General features: G+C 55.6%; 2 protein-coding genes across 2 annotated transcripts in view; both read right to left on the bottom strand.

Moving 5' to 3' along the window:
- Positions 1 to 5,452: 5,452 nt before the first annotated feature.
- ENDOV (endonuclease V) lies at positions 5,453 to 15,015 on the bottom strand. The gene is made up of 9 exons (XM_061377434.1): positions 14,939 to 15,015; positions 14,376 to 14,547; positions 13,217 to 13,351; positions 13,052 to 13,091; positions 12,837 to 12,949; positions 12,673 to 12,741; positions 11,968 to 12,096; positions 6,787 to 6,863; positions 5,453 to 5,743 (listed from the first exon to the last, which is right to left on the bottom strand). The coding sequence occupies exons 1-9, from the start codon at positions 14,980 to 14,982 to the stop codon at positions 5,713 to 5,715; spliced, it is 810 nt and encodes a 269-aa protein (XP_061233418.1). The 5' UTR covers positions 14,983 to 15,015; the 3' UTR covers positions 5,453 to 5,712.
- A 387-nt stretch (positions 15,016 to 15,402) lies between these two features.
- RNF213 (ring finger protein 213) overlaps positions 15,403 to 17,103 on the bottom strand; it is a 47,073-nt gene continuing 45,372 nt past the window's right edge. The window contains exons 64-66 of the mRNA XM_061376992.1: positions 16,279 to 16,368; positions 15,989 to 16,167; positions 15,403 to 15,562 (exon numbers count right to left, since the gene is read on the bottom strand). Of these exons, the coding sequence (XP_061232976.1) occupies positions 15,409 to 15,562; positions 15,989 to 16,167; positions 16,279 to 16,368 (423 nt within the window). The 3' untranslated portion in view covers positions 15,403 to 15,408. The remainder of the gene's footprint in view (positions 15,563 to 15,988; positions 16,168 to 16,278; positions 16,369 to 17,103) is intronic.

The following is a 17,103-nucleotide window of genomic DNA, read 5'->3' as shown; positions in this document are numbered from 1 at the left end:
AGAGAAACCGGTGGCATTTACCGAGCAAACTAATTGATATCCAAGTAATTTGTTGGAGCAACCTCGTGCTATGGCAGCTGCACCTCCCACCCCCCAGTCCTACTCATCCCAAACAAGGTCTGTGTGTTAATCAGAGCGCTTCAATCACATTGCTGCCCACCCCGGTCTTGAGCGAGTTACACGGATACAGATTTATCACAGCCTTCCAGATCCTGAACGCTCTCTTAAGGGCTTGTTTGATGTTTTATTAGTGGGCAATAACGCTCGTGGTGAAGACGATGGATGCTCCTCTTCCCAGTGATGACACGGGGGCAGAGCATCACATCTTTCCCTTTTCATCTCCCCCCCATGGCTGTCACCGCAGGCAGCAGCCCCCCTCCAGACACGCCACCGGCCTCGTTAATCACATCCTTCTCCTGTAGCACACAAACGGGAGCTGTTTCCACACAGGAGGAAGGGCTCCAGCCGGGAGCTGCGTCAGGACAGAGCCCCTGCATCCCCCAGGACCTCCCGCAACCCCAGAGCTCCATAAACACAACATTAACAGATCGATACATCAGTGCAGGAGCTCAGGAGCACCAGCAGGGCAGTGCGAACAGCTGGGTCTGCAGGCAGAGGCACACCGAGCCGAGGAGCGGGTCCAAGGGAAGCCAGAAAAACCACGTTCCTAAGGAAACATCCTGCATCGAGCCCTGGAACCGGGAACGGAACCAGGAATTAATTACAGGCTGATTTGGCTGCCTTTATGTTGTGTGTTCAGAGCTGATCCAGCCGGAGACAGGGATGGAGACACGCACGGGGGGAAGCCGGCACGTGCAGGGATCTGTGGAGCATCCCTGTGCCCACCTTTGGCTTCACCACCCATCCTCCTCCAGCGCCAGCACTGCAGGAGGTGCTCACTTGGTCTGCTCAGCTCTTTGCCCCCGCAGTAAAAGCAGCCGGTAGCCCCAGAGACAGAGCAGGCACCTTAACACTGCCCCCAGCCCCTGCTGTGCTCTCGTGTGGGTCCATGATCTGTTCAAGCACAGCTTCACCTCTGCCCACATCAACCAGTTCCCCTCCAGGCAGGCAGATGCTGTTATCCTGGGTCTAGAGGAGTGGGTACCACAAAGGAATTGGGTCTTCACTCCCATCACTCCCCCCACGGTGACCTCTCAGGATGCTCCAGCACAGCCCAAACCTCCCCAGGATGCCCATGCATGCACTGTGGATCTGCTGCCTATTCCTGGGCTGAGCCCGTACAGGCTGCTCCAGCACCCTCATGACCCTGCTCATAATGAGCACATCTGCCATTAATTTGGGTGTCAAGAGAAATTCCACTCATTTAATTAATATGGCCATAAAATAAAGCCGGGGCCTTGCAGGAGGTGTGTGCACCAATGTCAGAGGGGAGAACCAGAGCCCAGCAATGGGAAGAGCAGTTGGGGTGGAGAACTGCTTATAGGAGGAGAGGTGGTTATAGGATGAGAGAGGACAGGGAATTGGGGGCGTGGAGGAGGGAAATCCCAGCAGAAGCACTTGTGGCCTCAGCACTGAGCGTCCCAAAATGCAAACCTTGAGTGACCAGAGCTCAGCCCTCCCTCCCAGCACAGACTGCACCCGCAGCATCCAGCCTGCCGCAAGCTCCAGCCAGGGAGGAGGGCGTTCATCAGGCACCTGTGACTGAGTCACTCGGCTCCCTCAGGAACCAGGGGGAGCAGACTTGCACCCGGAAGCCTTTCCTCTCCCTTCTCAAGGGACCCCAGGTAAGCGGTTCACGTGCAGAGATCTTCCTTCCCGATCCCTGCATCCACAGCACACGCGGAGGCAGCAGGGCCGGAGCAGAGCAAATCATCCATTGGGACCGGCACAAATCTTCCATCTCCCTTCCCATCCCCAGCGGCACTGTTTCACCATAGTGAGATGCTAAAGAACCACCCCAACAGCGCTCTCCTTGCAGAGCCCCCACTGCAGCCGCAGGAGGATTCAGTCTCCTTCCTCAACCTCTCCATCTCCCCCCCCTTCGGTTTCACTCCATCCTATTGCTTCTTCCCATCGATATCCCAGAGTTTTACACTGCTGCTGTTACCCCACAGCTCCAGCCCCATGCCCCATTCACCACCAGCACTCAGGAGCAACCAAGCCACGAGACCTGCTCAGAGACTCCTGAGCAGCCATAGAGAAGAGCATCCTTGGTGATAAGGAAAGGCAAAGCTTTCCAACATGGCAGCACTGAGTTGTTGGGAACCAGAGACTGGATACACCCAGAAAAGCTCATTTCCAGCAAGCAGAGGGTTAAAGGAAGAGACGTGCATGGGTTTGCTTGGGAAGGACACTGGAGCTCTAGTCCTGGAGTTTCTATTAGAGGAGGTTTCATGCATTACAAAGCGATTTTCCCTTCCCTCCTTCATAAGCCAATTAGATAAAGACCGAGTTAATCCCTTATTGTGTTCAGAGAGCCACAAGTAGACACCAAACACGGAGATTAGGCCCTTGTTCAACCCCTGCCCGGGCCTGGCAGCCGGGAGCAGGGAGCCCTGAGCCAAACGGAACAGAGCCTGGGCCTGGGGGGGCTGCGAGGCTCCCCCCATCACAGCAACCCCCATCCTGCACTTGAACCCCCCAGGGGTGACTTCAGTCTCAGGGGGTTTCCTGCATTCCGAATGGGACCGGTGCTGGGACGCAGCAGCAGCCCTGGTGGGGTGCAGAGCGGTGCTCAGGGATGCTTTGGGGCTATTTTTCCCTTATAGGGGCTGTTTTCCCCCATTTCGCCCCTCGAGGCGGAGGCATCCCCGGCGTGGGGAGGGTGCAGAGCACAGGCAGCAGCGTGACCAGCGCCAGCTCTGCTGCAGGGGGACTGCACAGGCAAGAGGCAAACCCCAGCTGCAGACCCCCAGTAGTGACACCCCCATATCCTGACTGGGAGCCTGGGTTTGACAGGGCCCAGCCCTCCCCAGCCTGCTCGGGGCAAACACGGACCAGAAGCACCCAAACCACGCTAGAGCCCAGGCTCTCACCCGCTCCAGCAGCAGAGCCAGCTCAGGGGGCCAAACCCCACACACTGAGGAGCCTCCTTCTCCAGCAGAGCATCCCCATCAGCCCCTGTAAGGCACAGCTGACCCCAGGGAGGTGCTCAGCACCCTCAGGTCAATCTGCAGCAGGGGTGCTGTGAGTTTGGGAGGAGCCTGGGCCAGCAAAGCCTGGACCAAGGGAAGCAGCAAAACCAGAGGGATTGCTCTGGTGTTCTGCCCATGAGAGCTAAGAAACAGGAGCCCCCTGCCCACAGGTGCCTTTTGTGCCTCAACCCGTGCGGGCTGCAGCAGACCCTGCGATGTTTCTGCTTCGTGGTGGGGTGGGAATGAGAAGCGGATGAACTGGTTGGTGCTGCCGGTGGTCCCAGGAGCCCTGGGAGGAGCTGGGAAAGGCCCCACACCAGTGCATCCCAGTAAGCACTCACTGGTTCATCCCCTTGCTCTCAGCAGTGCAGGGGGTCCTGCAGGGCTCACCCCAATCCATCAGCTTTGGCAGGAAGGGAATGGAGAGCTGGAGCCCCTCAGTGTGTGCTGAGGGGGGGCACAGGGGGTGCTTTCAGAGGGCGCTGGGCTCCCCCCCCAGCAGAGCTCATGTGCAGACACCCGTGCACAGCAAACCCTGCCTCCTTAAGCCGGACTGAGCTTCCCCTCGCAGGCAGTGCCCAGAGCTGCTCATTACAAGAGTAATTCTCCTCCCTGACAAGGGCATCCCGGCTGCAGCAGCTCCTCCTCCCATTCCCCCAGCCGTGGGTCACTGCCAGCATCCCCTTCCCATCCCACCTGGGCTGGGATGCAGCATCTGGACCTCTCCCACAGCATTCCCCTCTTTCCCTGCTTCCCCACGCTGCCAGGCAGCACAGTTGCCTTTCAGGAGGCTCCATCTCCACGCTGCTCCCTTGGGATGGGAGACTCAGCAGTGTCAGAGGTGCTGCCTCCACGTCCCCTTCCCTGCCAGCTGCCTCCCACACCCCTCTCGCGGTGGCCAGTCAGCCCCTCTGCTCCCCCCATCACCGGGATCAAGGAGCTTCCACTGCAGCGTTTCCTCCCTCCCTGCTCTCTGTCCACCCCAGACCAACCTCCTGCATGAAAAGGGCTCTGAGGCTTCCCAGGAGGCATCAGAGCACATCCCTCAGGAGGGGTTTCTGGGCAGCACCCGCAGCATCCCCAGGGACCGGCCCGGAGCTCCCCATACAGGCCCTGGGGGAGCCTCCTTGGTGCTTCCTCCCTTTGTGCACCCGGACTCCAGGGTGTAGCACTGGAGGAGGATCCAGCTCAGGCTCTGGCTGAGCAGATGCTGCACAGGCACATGGAAGGGGCTGAAGTCCTCACACCCACCACAGCACCGAGACTGAGCAGTGAGAAAAGAGCAACAGAAGCTGCAAGAGAAATGTATGCAAAGTGAAGCACTTGGCAGCACCTAAACCAGCCCCAGGAGCCCTGACCCACAGCACCCCCCTCCTGCCCTGGGAAAGCTGCCTTCTTCCTCCTCAGCCTGGAATCTTACACAGCCATGGCTTTTACATCAACATGCCAGAGATTTGGCTCCTGTCTCTGCTCCTGCTGCTCTTCAGGACCAGTCGGGAACAACCTGCCAAATACAAGCAGGAACCCCAGCACTGCAGGAACACTTGAGCTGTGCACACTGGAGGAGCCTCATTGCATTGATTCAGGGATAGAAGCTCTCTGCTCAGTGCTCTGCTGCTACAGCAAAGCTTCACAAATGGCTTAACTGGTGGGTGCTGGTGTACGTCTGCTGGGCAGTGAAAACCACACACGAGTGCTCCTGGTCCACTCCAGCTGCAGAAACTCCAGTCTGGGACTGGCTGCGCTGACTGACTTGTGTATGGGAAGGACCCTCCTCCCCATTCTCCATGCTGGGAAATTCTCCTCTCTCCTGAGATGCTGTTTCTTCAGGAAGAGCTGGTCTGCACCAAGTGCTCTGCCTCAGCCCTGCAGAGGGTGACAGCACCACCGGGTACCACAGTGCCCCCCCAGCTGAGCCCTGCAATGCAGAGCACGTTCCTACCACCACTGGAGCATCGTGTCCCCAGCACAGACATCACCGAGCGTGGTGGCTGCTGCGTGGCACAGGGCACACAGGAGCCACTGGCACCAGGGACAGGAGCCCTCTGGTACCGGAGCTCAGACCTCGCTGCCTCTTGGCTCCGTTTCTCCCCATGAGTCACTCGCCCACCTCAAAGCCGGCATCCTCGGCCCGTCTGTCGGGACCAGCCGGAGCTTCTGCTCCCCGGAGACGTGCAGAGGGAATAACGTGAGCACAGGCTGCAGGGACCGGGTGGAAGCTGCTCCAAAATGATGAGAAGAGAAGTGTCTGCGCCACAGAGGGGTGGTGGGAGCCAAAGGCCAGCGCTGGAGTTGGTTTAGAACCTCAGCATCTCTCTGTAAGTCACCTCCTGCCATTTCCCCAGTACTCAAGGCCGTTGTTGCAAACTTACAAGGGTATTTACTTACACAAATATTTTTACAATGCTTAAAAATAAACCCTGAGAAATATATTCTAAACATTATCCTTCAGCAGAAGCTGGTGCCTGCCCCATTGAACCATGCACCATGGCCGGCGTTGCCCTGTCTGACATGGCCTTGCACTGCTCTCCCCTGGGATGGCATTTGACAGACCCACAGTCTTGGTGCAGGAGAGGATCCAGCGAAGAGCAGCCCTGCATTTTCTTCTGGCATCATCCTAATCATCCAGTCCGGTCTCCTTTTTTCTGCTAGCAACAAACAAGGAAGACAAGGAAGGGTCAGAAAAGAAAGCAGAAAGCAAGAAGACCCCATCACTAAGTCACTTGGTGAATAAGGGGCTCAGATTCACAGGTTTTGAGATCCATGGCCATAAAAGGGATGAGTTTAGTTTTGTCATTGCACAGACCTCCAAACCAGCTAAACCTTTGTGTGAGCTGCAGCACCTGCCATGGCAGGAAGGTGCTAGAGGCAAAGCTCCAGCACAAACAGGGGACACCCAGCCTGGCTCTGCATGGGGCTACCCCATGGCCTGGCCATGCTATGTGACTGCTATGAGTAGTAGAGCAGAGAAAGCCCCTTCTTTCACCTCTGCCTGCATGACCCAAAGAATAACGGAGCTGAGGAGGGCACGATGACTTGCACCATCCGGCTGTCCTACAGCATCTCTCAGAGCTGCCCCAGTCAGTGTAAGGAATCACTCACTACTGCCACTACAACCTTCACTCCTCCTGGTCCATTGGGCCCCCCGAGCAGGGCAGGCTCTGGGTCCTGACAGGCTTCATTCATCCCCAAGCAGCTCTTGAGGGAGGGCTCTGGTGCCTGGGACTGGTGCAGGTCTGAACCCAACAATGCTCTTGTGAATGGTGCCGAGGAGGCAGCGTAGCCACAACACAGAGGAGCTCCTATACACCTCAATGGACTTGCTACGGATTTACACGAGAGCAGCCACTGGCCTACATTATGTAAGGGGGGGGGGGGCCTGGCCCTCCCCTGCTCTCCGGGGCAGAAGCCAGCTCCTCCCAGGGTATTTCTGTCCCCTCGTGTCACACCTGTAGGCGTTGGTGCTTATTGCAGGCACCGGAAACGCACCAAATCCCCAACGACCTTCCCCAGCAGCGCCCTGCGCAGAGCTGCGTGAGGAGCCATCACCAGAAATCACCCTCCGTGGAGGCAGCAAGTGGCCTGATGTCGCTTGAGCTCACCTTGTTACCCAGCCTGTCCCTTTAATGCCATTACTGAAGATCATTACATGAGCAGATCCCTTTGGGGAGGCAGCTGCCCACACACCCACCTCAGCGCCCCAGAAGCCGCGGCCTCCAGCGGTGAACACAGCTGCTTCCGAATGTACTCCCTCGATCTAATGTCAGCCTGGAATTAAGGAGGAAGAGGAGTGAAAATGGACTGAGCAGCCTGCTCAGGGCCTCCCCTTTCCCATCTCAGTATGCCCCTGCACACCCTATCACAAAGAGCTCCTGTATGACTGTGGTGTGAAGAGGAACCTGCATGTTTCTTTCCTTGTTTGGTTTCTGTGCCTCACTGCAAGCTGCCTGGGAGAATGGAGACTTAAAATGAAGAAACAGAGGGTGCTGGACCTGAAGCCATACTGCAGTTATGGTCCATTCCAGACGCAGAAATGACATCTGCCAAACCCTTGCTGTCTGCTCCTTTACTCCTCACAGGAGTCACGGGGTGGGTGAGCTCCCACCAGCAGCTGTCTGAGCTCTGCTCCCCCATGACCCACCCCAAGCACAGCAGGAACAGCCAAAGCAGGACCCAGCCTGGACGTCCCCAGCAAACCAGCTGCTGCTGGGTGCCATCAGCCTCGCCCAAGGGTCCCTCTGGGACCCAGAGGATGAGCTAGCCCAGGCTTCCAGCACGCACTGCAACGCAGCGAGCCTTCATGCTGTACCTGAGCTGCAGCCCTCTCTGATGAACCCTGGCAGCAGAGCCAGACTGGAGGAGACCTGGGAGTCTGAGACTGCTCCAGTGCTTTCATCCTTTGAACTGACCCAGATGACCCCTTCCACATGTAAGCACCTCCAAGTGCAATGCAGGGAATCATAATGAGCAGCAAAGCTCCTTCACAGGCCTTCCCCAGCAACAGCTCATCAATGCCTGATGAGAGATGGAACAGACTTGTTAGAGACTTGAGGGCAGGGTAAGTCTGCCTTCCCTCAAGAGGAGACATTCCTGAAAGTGAACCAGCTCTCCCACTGAACCCACAGAAGCTGCCCTACCACCCTCACTCCATCAAGGGATCACACGCCCTGATCACTTGGGAAGACAGCAGCCCAGAAGGCGAGTTCTCAAGAGGACATGGGATGAAGAGAGAGAAGCTGGCATCGCCCATTCATGTACCCATCCCTTTCCTTCCTCTGTTCCAGCAGTTGTGTTGTGCAGCAACAGATGGAGGAAGCTCACCCCTCGTCTGCTGCATCTCCTGTTCCTAGGCAAAGCTTGGCTCATCCTGCCTGTGTGCTCGAGGGGCTGGCACTGCATGGGGATTGTGCAGCTAAAGCAGGTAAAACACCCACTGGAAGCCAACAGAGACAAGACACAAGCACAGCCCTGGCAGCAGCTGCAAGGCAAGAGACTGTCACACCTTGCACACTGTCCTACTCAGGAGGCCAAAGGCAAAGCTGCCAAGGAAGACAACGGGAGCAGTTTACATGCAGGCCATACCTGTGCTCTGGGCTCTGTTTTCTCATACCAAAATCAAAAGGAATAATGTTGAGACCCTGCCAAATTGATGTTTACTGCCCCCCTGTTGAAACTGAGCTTGGAGCCACCACCAAACCTCATCAGAACCATCCTTACACAGGCCCAGCTCCTCCCTTCCTCTTCCGACATGCTCTCCTGTGACTCCTGAGCTCACCAGGAAAACTACATGGCTGTGTCTTAGCACTCTGTGTCTCAGCAGCAAGGCAGAGTGGGGCAAGGACAGCACCAACAGAAATCCCAAGAGCTGTAAGAAAGTGCTGCTGGACATTTACAGCATGTTCTTACTCCCAGAGTGCTACCGTGCAGCTTTCCGGTGCTGCACCATGCTAGCAGAGCACTCCAAGATGCTCATAAGCACCTGGATCCTGGGCTCTGGAGGACTTTGGGAAGTGGCAGTTGATTTTTACATTCCCTCAGAGATTTTTGTCTTTTTTATAAACTTCCCTTCTCCAAACCACTGCTGCTCTGTGGCATTCAGAACCGCTGCGGTACCCCTCCTCACAGGCGCAGTGTCTCTCTCCACTCAAAAAGCAGGATGTGACCTTTCCCAGCTGGAAAAGCTGCAGAGCACATGATGATCATGCTAATAAAGTGGGTTAACGCATCCCCCAGTGGCACTGAAGCATTTGCTGCTCCCATCCCTGTGCTACTTCTGAAGAGCTTCTCCCCCCCCCCCAAGAAGCTCCCCAGCACGGCTCCGTCAGGCCCCTAGGGTGGTGGCTCTGTGGGCTCAGGGCTGGAAACACTCATCCACCACTGCTTAACCATCTGCAAGCCTGAGAACGAAACACAGTTACATAAGGGATGGTTTGTTTGGGAGATTTTTTTTCCCTTCTCTCTATAATTGGACAGTTTCATAACTGAACTGACAAATAACTTTGATCACTCTTCAGGATAAGAGATTACGTGATGTATTTTATAACAGGGAAGGAGGTTGTCCAATAAAGCCCCTACTGGGAGATCAAGGTAGCAAGAGTCACATCTACAAACCATTTTTCTAGGGAAGAAAACCTACCACGTTGTGCTGGTCACATAAGCCAGTGCCTGATCAGGTGGCAAGTTGCTGGCCAGTCCTCACTCCTAACGCAGTGCTGAGACACAGCTTAACCCAGCGATTAACCAGGAGGCTCATCAATAAGATGGATAACTGTCCAGAAATAATCCTCACAGGCTGTTTCTATTTTCAGAGGGAACTAGTCCTGCCATTAGGGTCTGGAACTGTTGCTTTGCCTGCTTTGTGAGGGGCAGCAGTGATCCCTGTGCACACAGCAAGCTGGGTGGGGGTACAACTGAAGAGAGTTGGAGTTTCAGGGCATCAGCTACTGATTTCTCTGCTGGGCAGCAGGAGTTCTTCACACAAAGAGGAATGATGGCTCATTCCTTGGTTCCCCTAAGGGCATGGGTTTGGTATTTCACATGCAGTGCCATACCCACAGCTCCAGGCAGTCTCCTGCTCTCCCTGGTGGGCTGGAGCAACCAGGCTGTCCCACCAGCCCCATTCTGAGCCAGCAGAGGCAAGGTGCCAGCTGGAGCTGAAAGGATCAAGTGAGCTGGAGGCTGGTGTGCAGCCAGCCAGGAACCTGGAGCAGGGAGAGCCAGAGTCAGTCCCAGTGCAATCCTCTCAGCTGGAGAGCGTTAAAAGCTGCTGTTGCCCTGCTGTGTGCAGTGATCCTGGCTCTGAGCAGGCCAGGAGCATGGGCAAGCACTGGAGAGGGCCTCTGACCTCTGCCACAAGCAGGCAAGGGCAGCTGCTCTCTGGAGGGCTCTGTATGGCTTCATTGCCACTCACTTTGAGTGCTTTGCTTATTGTCCTGGGATGACAGCTCCTGCCTACCTCAGTCCCTGTCTGCGTGTCTCCATATGACCAACTCTCCACAGAAGAACCTCAACATCTCACAAGAGATCACCCTCATGCAAGCAAAATTCTCCCAGATTGGCCTGGCACTTCCCCAGGGAGTCAGGACTAAGTGGGAGGTAAATACTGACTGTAGGTGATAATGAACTTCCCTCTGCTTTCTCGGAAAGATCACTTCTCTCACCTTTGGCAGCCTGGCCACAGTGTGGGCTGAATGCGAATCAAACCATTCCTGATCACTGCCTGGAGGCTGTTGCATGCACAATACACCCTGAACAGATGGGTCAGCCATACCTCTAGGAAAGCAGAAGGTCTGAGTTCCCACAGAAGCTTCCCAGCACTATACATGCTGCAGCATACAAGCCATAAGCACAGCCTCAAGAAGGTATGGGCAGCACAGCTCTCTTAAGAACACACTTCCAGGACTACCAGAACTTACAAACTAAGAGCTGCTGATTCAGAAGTCTTTCATGAGTGAGAAAGCCATAAGCACCATCACCCATCAGGTCTGCAAGCTTGTGTGGGGGACATACCATAGCAAAAGACCAAGGCAGGATCCCCCCACAGCCATCCACTTCCTAACTCCAGCTTGAGGTGCTCCAAAGCTGAGGCTCTGTGTCAAGATCTGTGAGTTACCATGCAGAGGAACTGCAACAGGGAGAAGCCCCATTTTAAGTGCCCTTTTCTCCTGCCATCCCTCTACCTCTACAGTAAACACACTCCCTTCTGGGTTTTTGATCTCTCTGTAAGGAAAGTGACAATTCATTCCATCACTCCAAATCAAGATTGCAGCTAGAGGCCTGGGAGAGTCTCAGAACACAGACAAATCCTAGAGCTAGCTGGAAACGAAATGAGGGTGATGAAAAGCTTCAAGACACCTTTTTGTTTCCAAAGGGAATGCCTTTCCCCTTCCCTCTGAGCACGCCGCTTTGCAGAGCTGGCTCAGAGCTGGCTCAGAGCTCTGCAGAGGCATCTGTCCCTTGCTGGAGGAGATTACATAAGAAAATCTCTCAGCCTACTCCCGTCTGGCAGGTAGTGGTTTATGGGATTAGAAACCCCCGTTCTGGAATGGACACTTCAAGGTTTGTTTTGCTCTGAGGTGTTAGATTTGTGTCTGGTTTATAACTACAGACTCAAGACTCTGTTGTCAGAAAACACGTTCTGCAGCACCAGCGAGAGGCTCCTGTGTGCAGAGACTGCGTAACAGCCTCAGCAGCATCACCTTAGCACGGCTCTGAGGAGCTGCAGAGCAAAGGTGGCCACACACCTGACAAGTGCGGTGCTGCAGCAACGTGCACAGTGTGTTCCAGGGCACCTGCACCACCACGGACATCCCAACAGGCCCTGCCTGAGCCACTAACAGCGGGGTGACCCTGCGAGAAGGGAAGCACTTGCCAGGCTGGAAGTCCCAGAGGCTCTACACTTCCACAGATCCTTTCCTCAAACCCTGCTGTGATTTAATTAGTCTGAAGCTGAGTCTCGGTGATCGCTGCGGCTCACTGATGGTGATTCAGTGCTGTCACCTACAGGCTGGCTGCTGCCCCAGAGCCTGCAGCTCCTTGTGGAGTGCAGTAGCAGGGAAAGGCCCAGAGAAACAGCCCCGCAGTCTGTGCTAGGCTCAGAGTGCCCAGGAAAAGTGCATTTCCAGCATGTGTATTAACAGCAGCGTCACAGAAGTTGCCTGCACAAAGGAACCAAGAGATCAGTCAGGCTGGGTCTGCAGTAAGGGCTGGATGTGCTTCTGGGCACTGTGTCACCACAGCAGTGGGAGAACAGGCTAGAGCAGAGGGTGCCAGCTCCAGAGGCTCTTAAACACCATGGCAGGCTTGGCAGCCAGAGCCCCTCCGCTGCTCGCTCTTCTGCTCCAGGCTGCTCCTCAGCTCCCTGCTCCCGTACCTGGCGGATGGGCTCCGGGATGCGGTAGCGGCAGCAGGACTGGACCAGGCGCACAGCCGTCCCCAGGCACACCCTGTGCCCCACCGAGACGTAAAGCGGCTTAGAGCTGTTGTTGCAGCTCCGCAGGACCTGTGCATCCAGAAACAAGAAAGATCAAATACTTAAGCAGCTTATTTTAACAGCTAGAGTGGCAGTTGAATTCTAAGGCAGTTGCCAAACAGAGAGCCACCATCCCACCTTCTGAAGGCAACTCCCAGCTTTCTTGAACCTCTTCTGTTAGCCCTTTTGGCCTGCTGGAGCCCTTTCCCAGATGCCTCACGCTGCTCTGGGAAGCAGAGCTGCTAACACAGACTGTGCTGAAATCCCACGAGACACAGGAAGTTTCTTACATCTGCCTGTTCCCTGCACAGAGCTCTCCTGAGGCAGATACTCCCATATTGCACCTTGGTGAGAACTGGCACCTCTCCCTGACCGCAGTTCATGAACAGGGGTGCTGGGGCATGGCACCTCAGACACTGCAGCCATGGATGTGAATGCATCCACCACCTCAACTGGCAACTCTGCAAGCATCTGAGCTCGCAGAAGGAAGGACGCAGTGGTGGCAGTAACCTGTTCACACTGAGACAGAGCACCCTCCTGTGCTCCCAGCTACACAAAGCTGGAAGACTTGATGGCCAAGCAAATAGGAAATTCCACACTGCTTACCATGCCCAGGAGCCTCCCCGAAGCGCCTGTCAGTGGGAATGTATCTCCTTCCCTCTGCAGGGAACGGATCTAGGGATAAACACACACAAACTCAGCTGGTCAGGAAGTGCTTGTATGCTGCTGTCCCAATTCTCTGGGGAAATAAATTCCCAGCCTGGCCTCACCTGCTCTCTGTGCAGCTCATCCTTGGCTAAGCCATCCACCTGCAGGAGGTTCTTGGCCACTCCAATGCATGGTAGATCTGTCAGGACTCCGAGGTGACAGGCCACACCAAACCCTGCCAACAACGAGTCACTGTAACCACAGGATGCCAGAGAACTGGAATGTCAAGCAGCAGCGCAGGGACCCTGCAGAGCGGGGCTCTCCAGTGAAGTCCTACCTCTGGGGTGGAGCAGGCCATTCCCATCTACAAGAAGTACCTGAAAAAGCCACAGCAGAAATGTTATTTCCTGTGCACTGAGCACCACTCTGTCAAGCAAACCGGCCCCGTGAGGAAGAAGGCTCTGTCCTTCATCTCAACTCAGGACAGAGAAATGTGCCACACCTGAGGCTTGAGCTTGGGCTCCTCCTGCTGAAGCCTCTGAACAGCTTCCACCAGGAAAGGGACCTCCCGGAAGGCCAAGAATCCTGCCACGTACGGGGCACTCACAGCCACCATCCGGCAATCCTCGTACAGCACCTGGGAGCAGAGCAGAGGCGGTGACCACCAGGGCCTTGCTGGTCCGTTCCTGGCTGCTTCAGAGGCCTCTCCTCTGGTTTACATCCCTTAGACTCATCTGATTTAAGATATGCTGCTTCTGACTCTCTCCCACAGAGCTGAGGTCACTGGGTTGTGTCAGTGACAGAAGGGGTGGGCAATGGACCGCTGAGAGGAGGGCTGGACATCACCATACCCTGCTTGAGAGCAGGCTCCTTGGGAAAACACGAGGGCAGCTCTTTAAACTGACAGAGGGGAGAGCTCAAAGCTCACCCACTCAGAGCATCATCAAAGGGTGTCTGGCTCCATGCAGGGCAGGCCCAAAGCATCCCTGTCAGCCCACAACACCCACAAGTGTGCAGGGCAAGGCAAGAAGCAAGGCAGGATTTGAACACTTCAGCTCATAAACATCCCAGTGGCCAGCATCAAACTTTATTGGTTAGAGGTTTGATAGTTAAAGATAACTTTGTATCATATTGAAAGCTGGGAAAGAAACCAAAAATCTTTATTAATTCAAGTAAAATGACTGGGGGGTGTGGGATTGACGGTGGTTTTGAAAGGCTTTTACATGTTACATCCCATATTATTAGCTGATTCCCAGCAAGAACTCAAACCCAAGACAGCTGCAGTTTGAGTGCTACAAGTGCTTTAACTCCCTCTCTTGATCAGCCCTGAGTAACAACGGTCCTTTTCATCTCCTCCTGAGTGGTGGCTGAGGCAGATTCTTCCCAGCACACACTTAAACCAGTTAAAGCCTTCCGTGCTGACCATGGAGCCCATCTCATGATGTCACTAAACCACGCAAGCAGTAGCTAACCTGAACGCACGCTGAAGCTCCCTCCCCACCTCGCACGCTCCCACCCCACCCTGCCCCACTGCCCCCAGCAGCACAGCCCGCTCTGGGCTGGAAGGGGCCCTCCGCACATGATGGCCTTTGGGTGAGTCTGCTGGAACCCCCCCTCCCGCTGTTCCACACCCGGACGGAAGCCTTCAGAGCCAGCGTTACCTCCAGAGCCGGGTAGCTGAGCACGACCAGGGAAGCGCAGGCGCTGCTCTCATCTCCTTTCATGTAAGACAAGTCCACGCCTCCCACCCGCTCCAGCCCCGGGAAGCTGGAATCTTTCTGCCACTGCTCCGTGTCCTCCTCCACCACGCTGGCTCTCAACCGGGCCTGCTCCCTGAGAACCAGCACCCAGCCGCCGTGAACGGGTGCCTCCTCCCCCGGCTCCCGGCCCTGCCCATCCGGACCCAAGGCACGGGGCCCAGGCTGTGCCCAACGACCGGCAGGAGCGCACAGGCCCCAGCTCTGGGGCAAAGCTCAAGGGGCCCCAGCGGCTGTAGGGACAGGGGCGGCCCTGTGCTTTGTCCTCAAGGGAGGAGCTGGCCAAGGGAACACCCTTGTGAGAAGCACGGCTGAGCGGGGCAGGGGGTGAAGGGGACCCCAGCCCGGTACCGAGGGGGAGAGAAGGGGATCTCGGCAGGATAGGCCCGGTAGCGAACGCAATCGCGTACGGTTGCCATGGCCACCATCACCACCTCCCCCCGCGCATGCGCAGGCCCTGCCGTTACCGTTCCCAACGGCGGAGCGCAGCGGCCGGTGGCGGCGCCGCCATGGCGCACACCGGAAACCCGCGTCACTCACACCCACACACACACACCCCCCCCGCGGGCGGAGCGCGGCCTGGCCGGAGGAACGGGAGGAGCCGCGGGAGAGAGAAGGAGCTTTATTGGGAAAGGGCTCCGGGGCGCGCCGGCCCCAGGCGGGGTTAAGGCAGCGAAGAGGCAGCTTGGGCCCGCGGGTCTGCTTGGTTCCTCGGCGGAGGTGCAGCCCCATGCGGGCGAAGGGACAGGAGAAAGGAGAGTGCAAAAATCAGCCCCGGCCCCGGGGAATGGCGCTTTGAGAGTCCCTCATCAGGGGATTTGTGATGCCCCAAGGAGGGTCCAGTCAGAGGGGCAGCCTTCGGGTGCCTGCGGCCCCCAGTGCTGTGCGCCAGCCCAGCGGTGCTGAAGCTAGCCAAGCAGCCGTGCTGCTGCCAGGCTTAGCCCTCCCTGCGCTCCCGTTTGAAGACAGCAGCCGCTTTCCAGGTAGCAGTAACCTGAGAGAGAAGAATCTGGTCCGGGAAGAGCTCCTCCAGCTCCGTGGCTAACTCAGAGCGTTTTGCATCAAGATAAGGCAGGAGCGATTCCTTCAGGCTGGAAAACAGCAGAAGTAGTGTTAATAAATGGTGTCTAGGAAACTACAAGTGCCACATGGCAGCATGCACACTAAGTATACAGTGGTTTAATACATGTATTTTGTAGTGAGGAGGATCTAACAGCCTGCCAGAGAACCCAGCAACAAGAGGCTGCAGGTCAGAACCAAGCTGTGTGCATTCATCCAAGTGACTGCAGAAGGGCTTGTGTTTGGTGCCCATAAACAGCAGCGCTCCCAACACACCTTGTGTAAAAGAGAGTTATGCATACCAGAAACAGGCAGCATGGCTCAGAGCTGAATGCTCTTAACGTTGGTGTCAGGCAGGGCGGTCATTTGCCAAGGGAACCATTTCCATCACGTGCGTTTTCAGAGCCAGAGCAGCCTAAGTTAACAACTGTGGTGCATTTGGGCTATGCAGCTCTTACCTCCACTCGGGGCTGAATTCACCTACAGTGTGGATGTGTCTCAGCTGCAAGACTATCATTTCATGGAGTTCCTGCAGGAAGGTTTCCAGCCTTGAGTTTACAAGGAAGGTGGTGAGGAGCTTGGAGGTCTCTGGAGTGAGCTCATCTTTGTAGGCAGCACTGATGTCCACAAAAGGGTCCTAAAAATGCAGTCAGGGAATAAAACCAAACCAAACACACACATTTGAGCAAGTTCAGTTGGAGGACAGGAAAAAGCTGATGAGACAGTTAATGTTATGAGGGTACCTTACCCTTCTGAGGCGCAGAAGCTGCTCAGATTTGTGGGTAGAGAGAAGCTGCCACAGGGCTATGTTGTGCTTTAGATGGCATTGTCTGAGGGCCTGAAAGAAAAAACACATCTATGGAGTGACCCTGGGTGTAAAGGATGTATTTAGGAACCTGACCACATCCTGCCCTGCCCATGCAGCAGAGCTGCAGAAGAGCACAAGGCAGAGGGAGGGAGTTCGCTGAGCCCTTTTCACCCAGGTCTGCAATAGGCTTCTCTCCCTCTTCCCCAGTTTGCCTTCAATAATCCATCTTTTTGGTATCATGAAGGGGAGTGGGAAAGTGATTTGGCTCCGTCACACGTACTTGTCATAACATGGTGCCTTTGGCCCTTATCAGTCAAGGGCCTCTTCACACATCATTAGCGGATAAAACCTTGCCCTGTCACCACAGGTAAAGGGATGTTTTCAGTCCTGCTCAGCAGCAGCAAACCAGTGTTGCTGAAAGCTGACTCATAATTGAGAGTTCTCCCTTCTCAGTTTTAGCATTGCAACTCATTATGCTGACACTCAACTGAGAATTCTCCTTCCTGGTGCTGACAAGAACTTGGATCTGCAGAGAAGTTTGACCTTCTGCACATCCTGCACCTGACCCTTCTGTAGGGTTCCGCAAGAACCAGCTGAGCACCACAAACTATTAGATACTCCCACTGGTTGCAGGGGAAGTGAAAATTGTTTCCTCCCTGATGTTGAATACAGTGGAGAGGGAATTCTATCACCTTTTCAAGCTGAATTTGTGCTGGGCTTGGAGATCAGACTGGCTGGATTTTATCCCATAATAGTAAGAGCTTT

The sequence above is a fragment of the Neopsephotus bourkii genome, unplaced genomic scaffold (assembly GCF_033783945.1).
Source record: "Neopsephotus bourkii isolate Nb327-2 ecotype Australia unplaced genomic scaffold, CSIRO-AGI_Nbou_v1 NB_1749, whole genome shotgun sequence".
Classification (NCBI taxonomy): domain Eukaryota; kingdom Metazoa; phylum Chordata; class Aves; order Psittaciformes; family Psittacidae; genus Neopsephotus; species Neopsephotus bourkii.
This window is presented reverse-complemented; position numbering and strand designations above follow the sequence as displayed.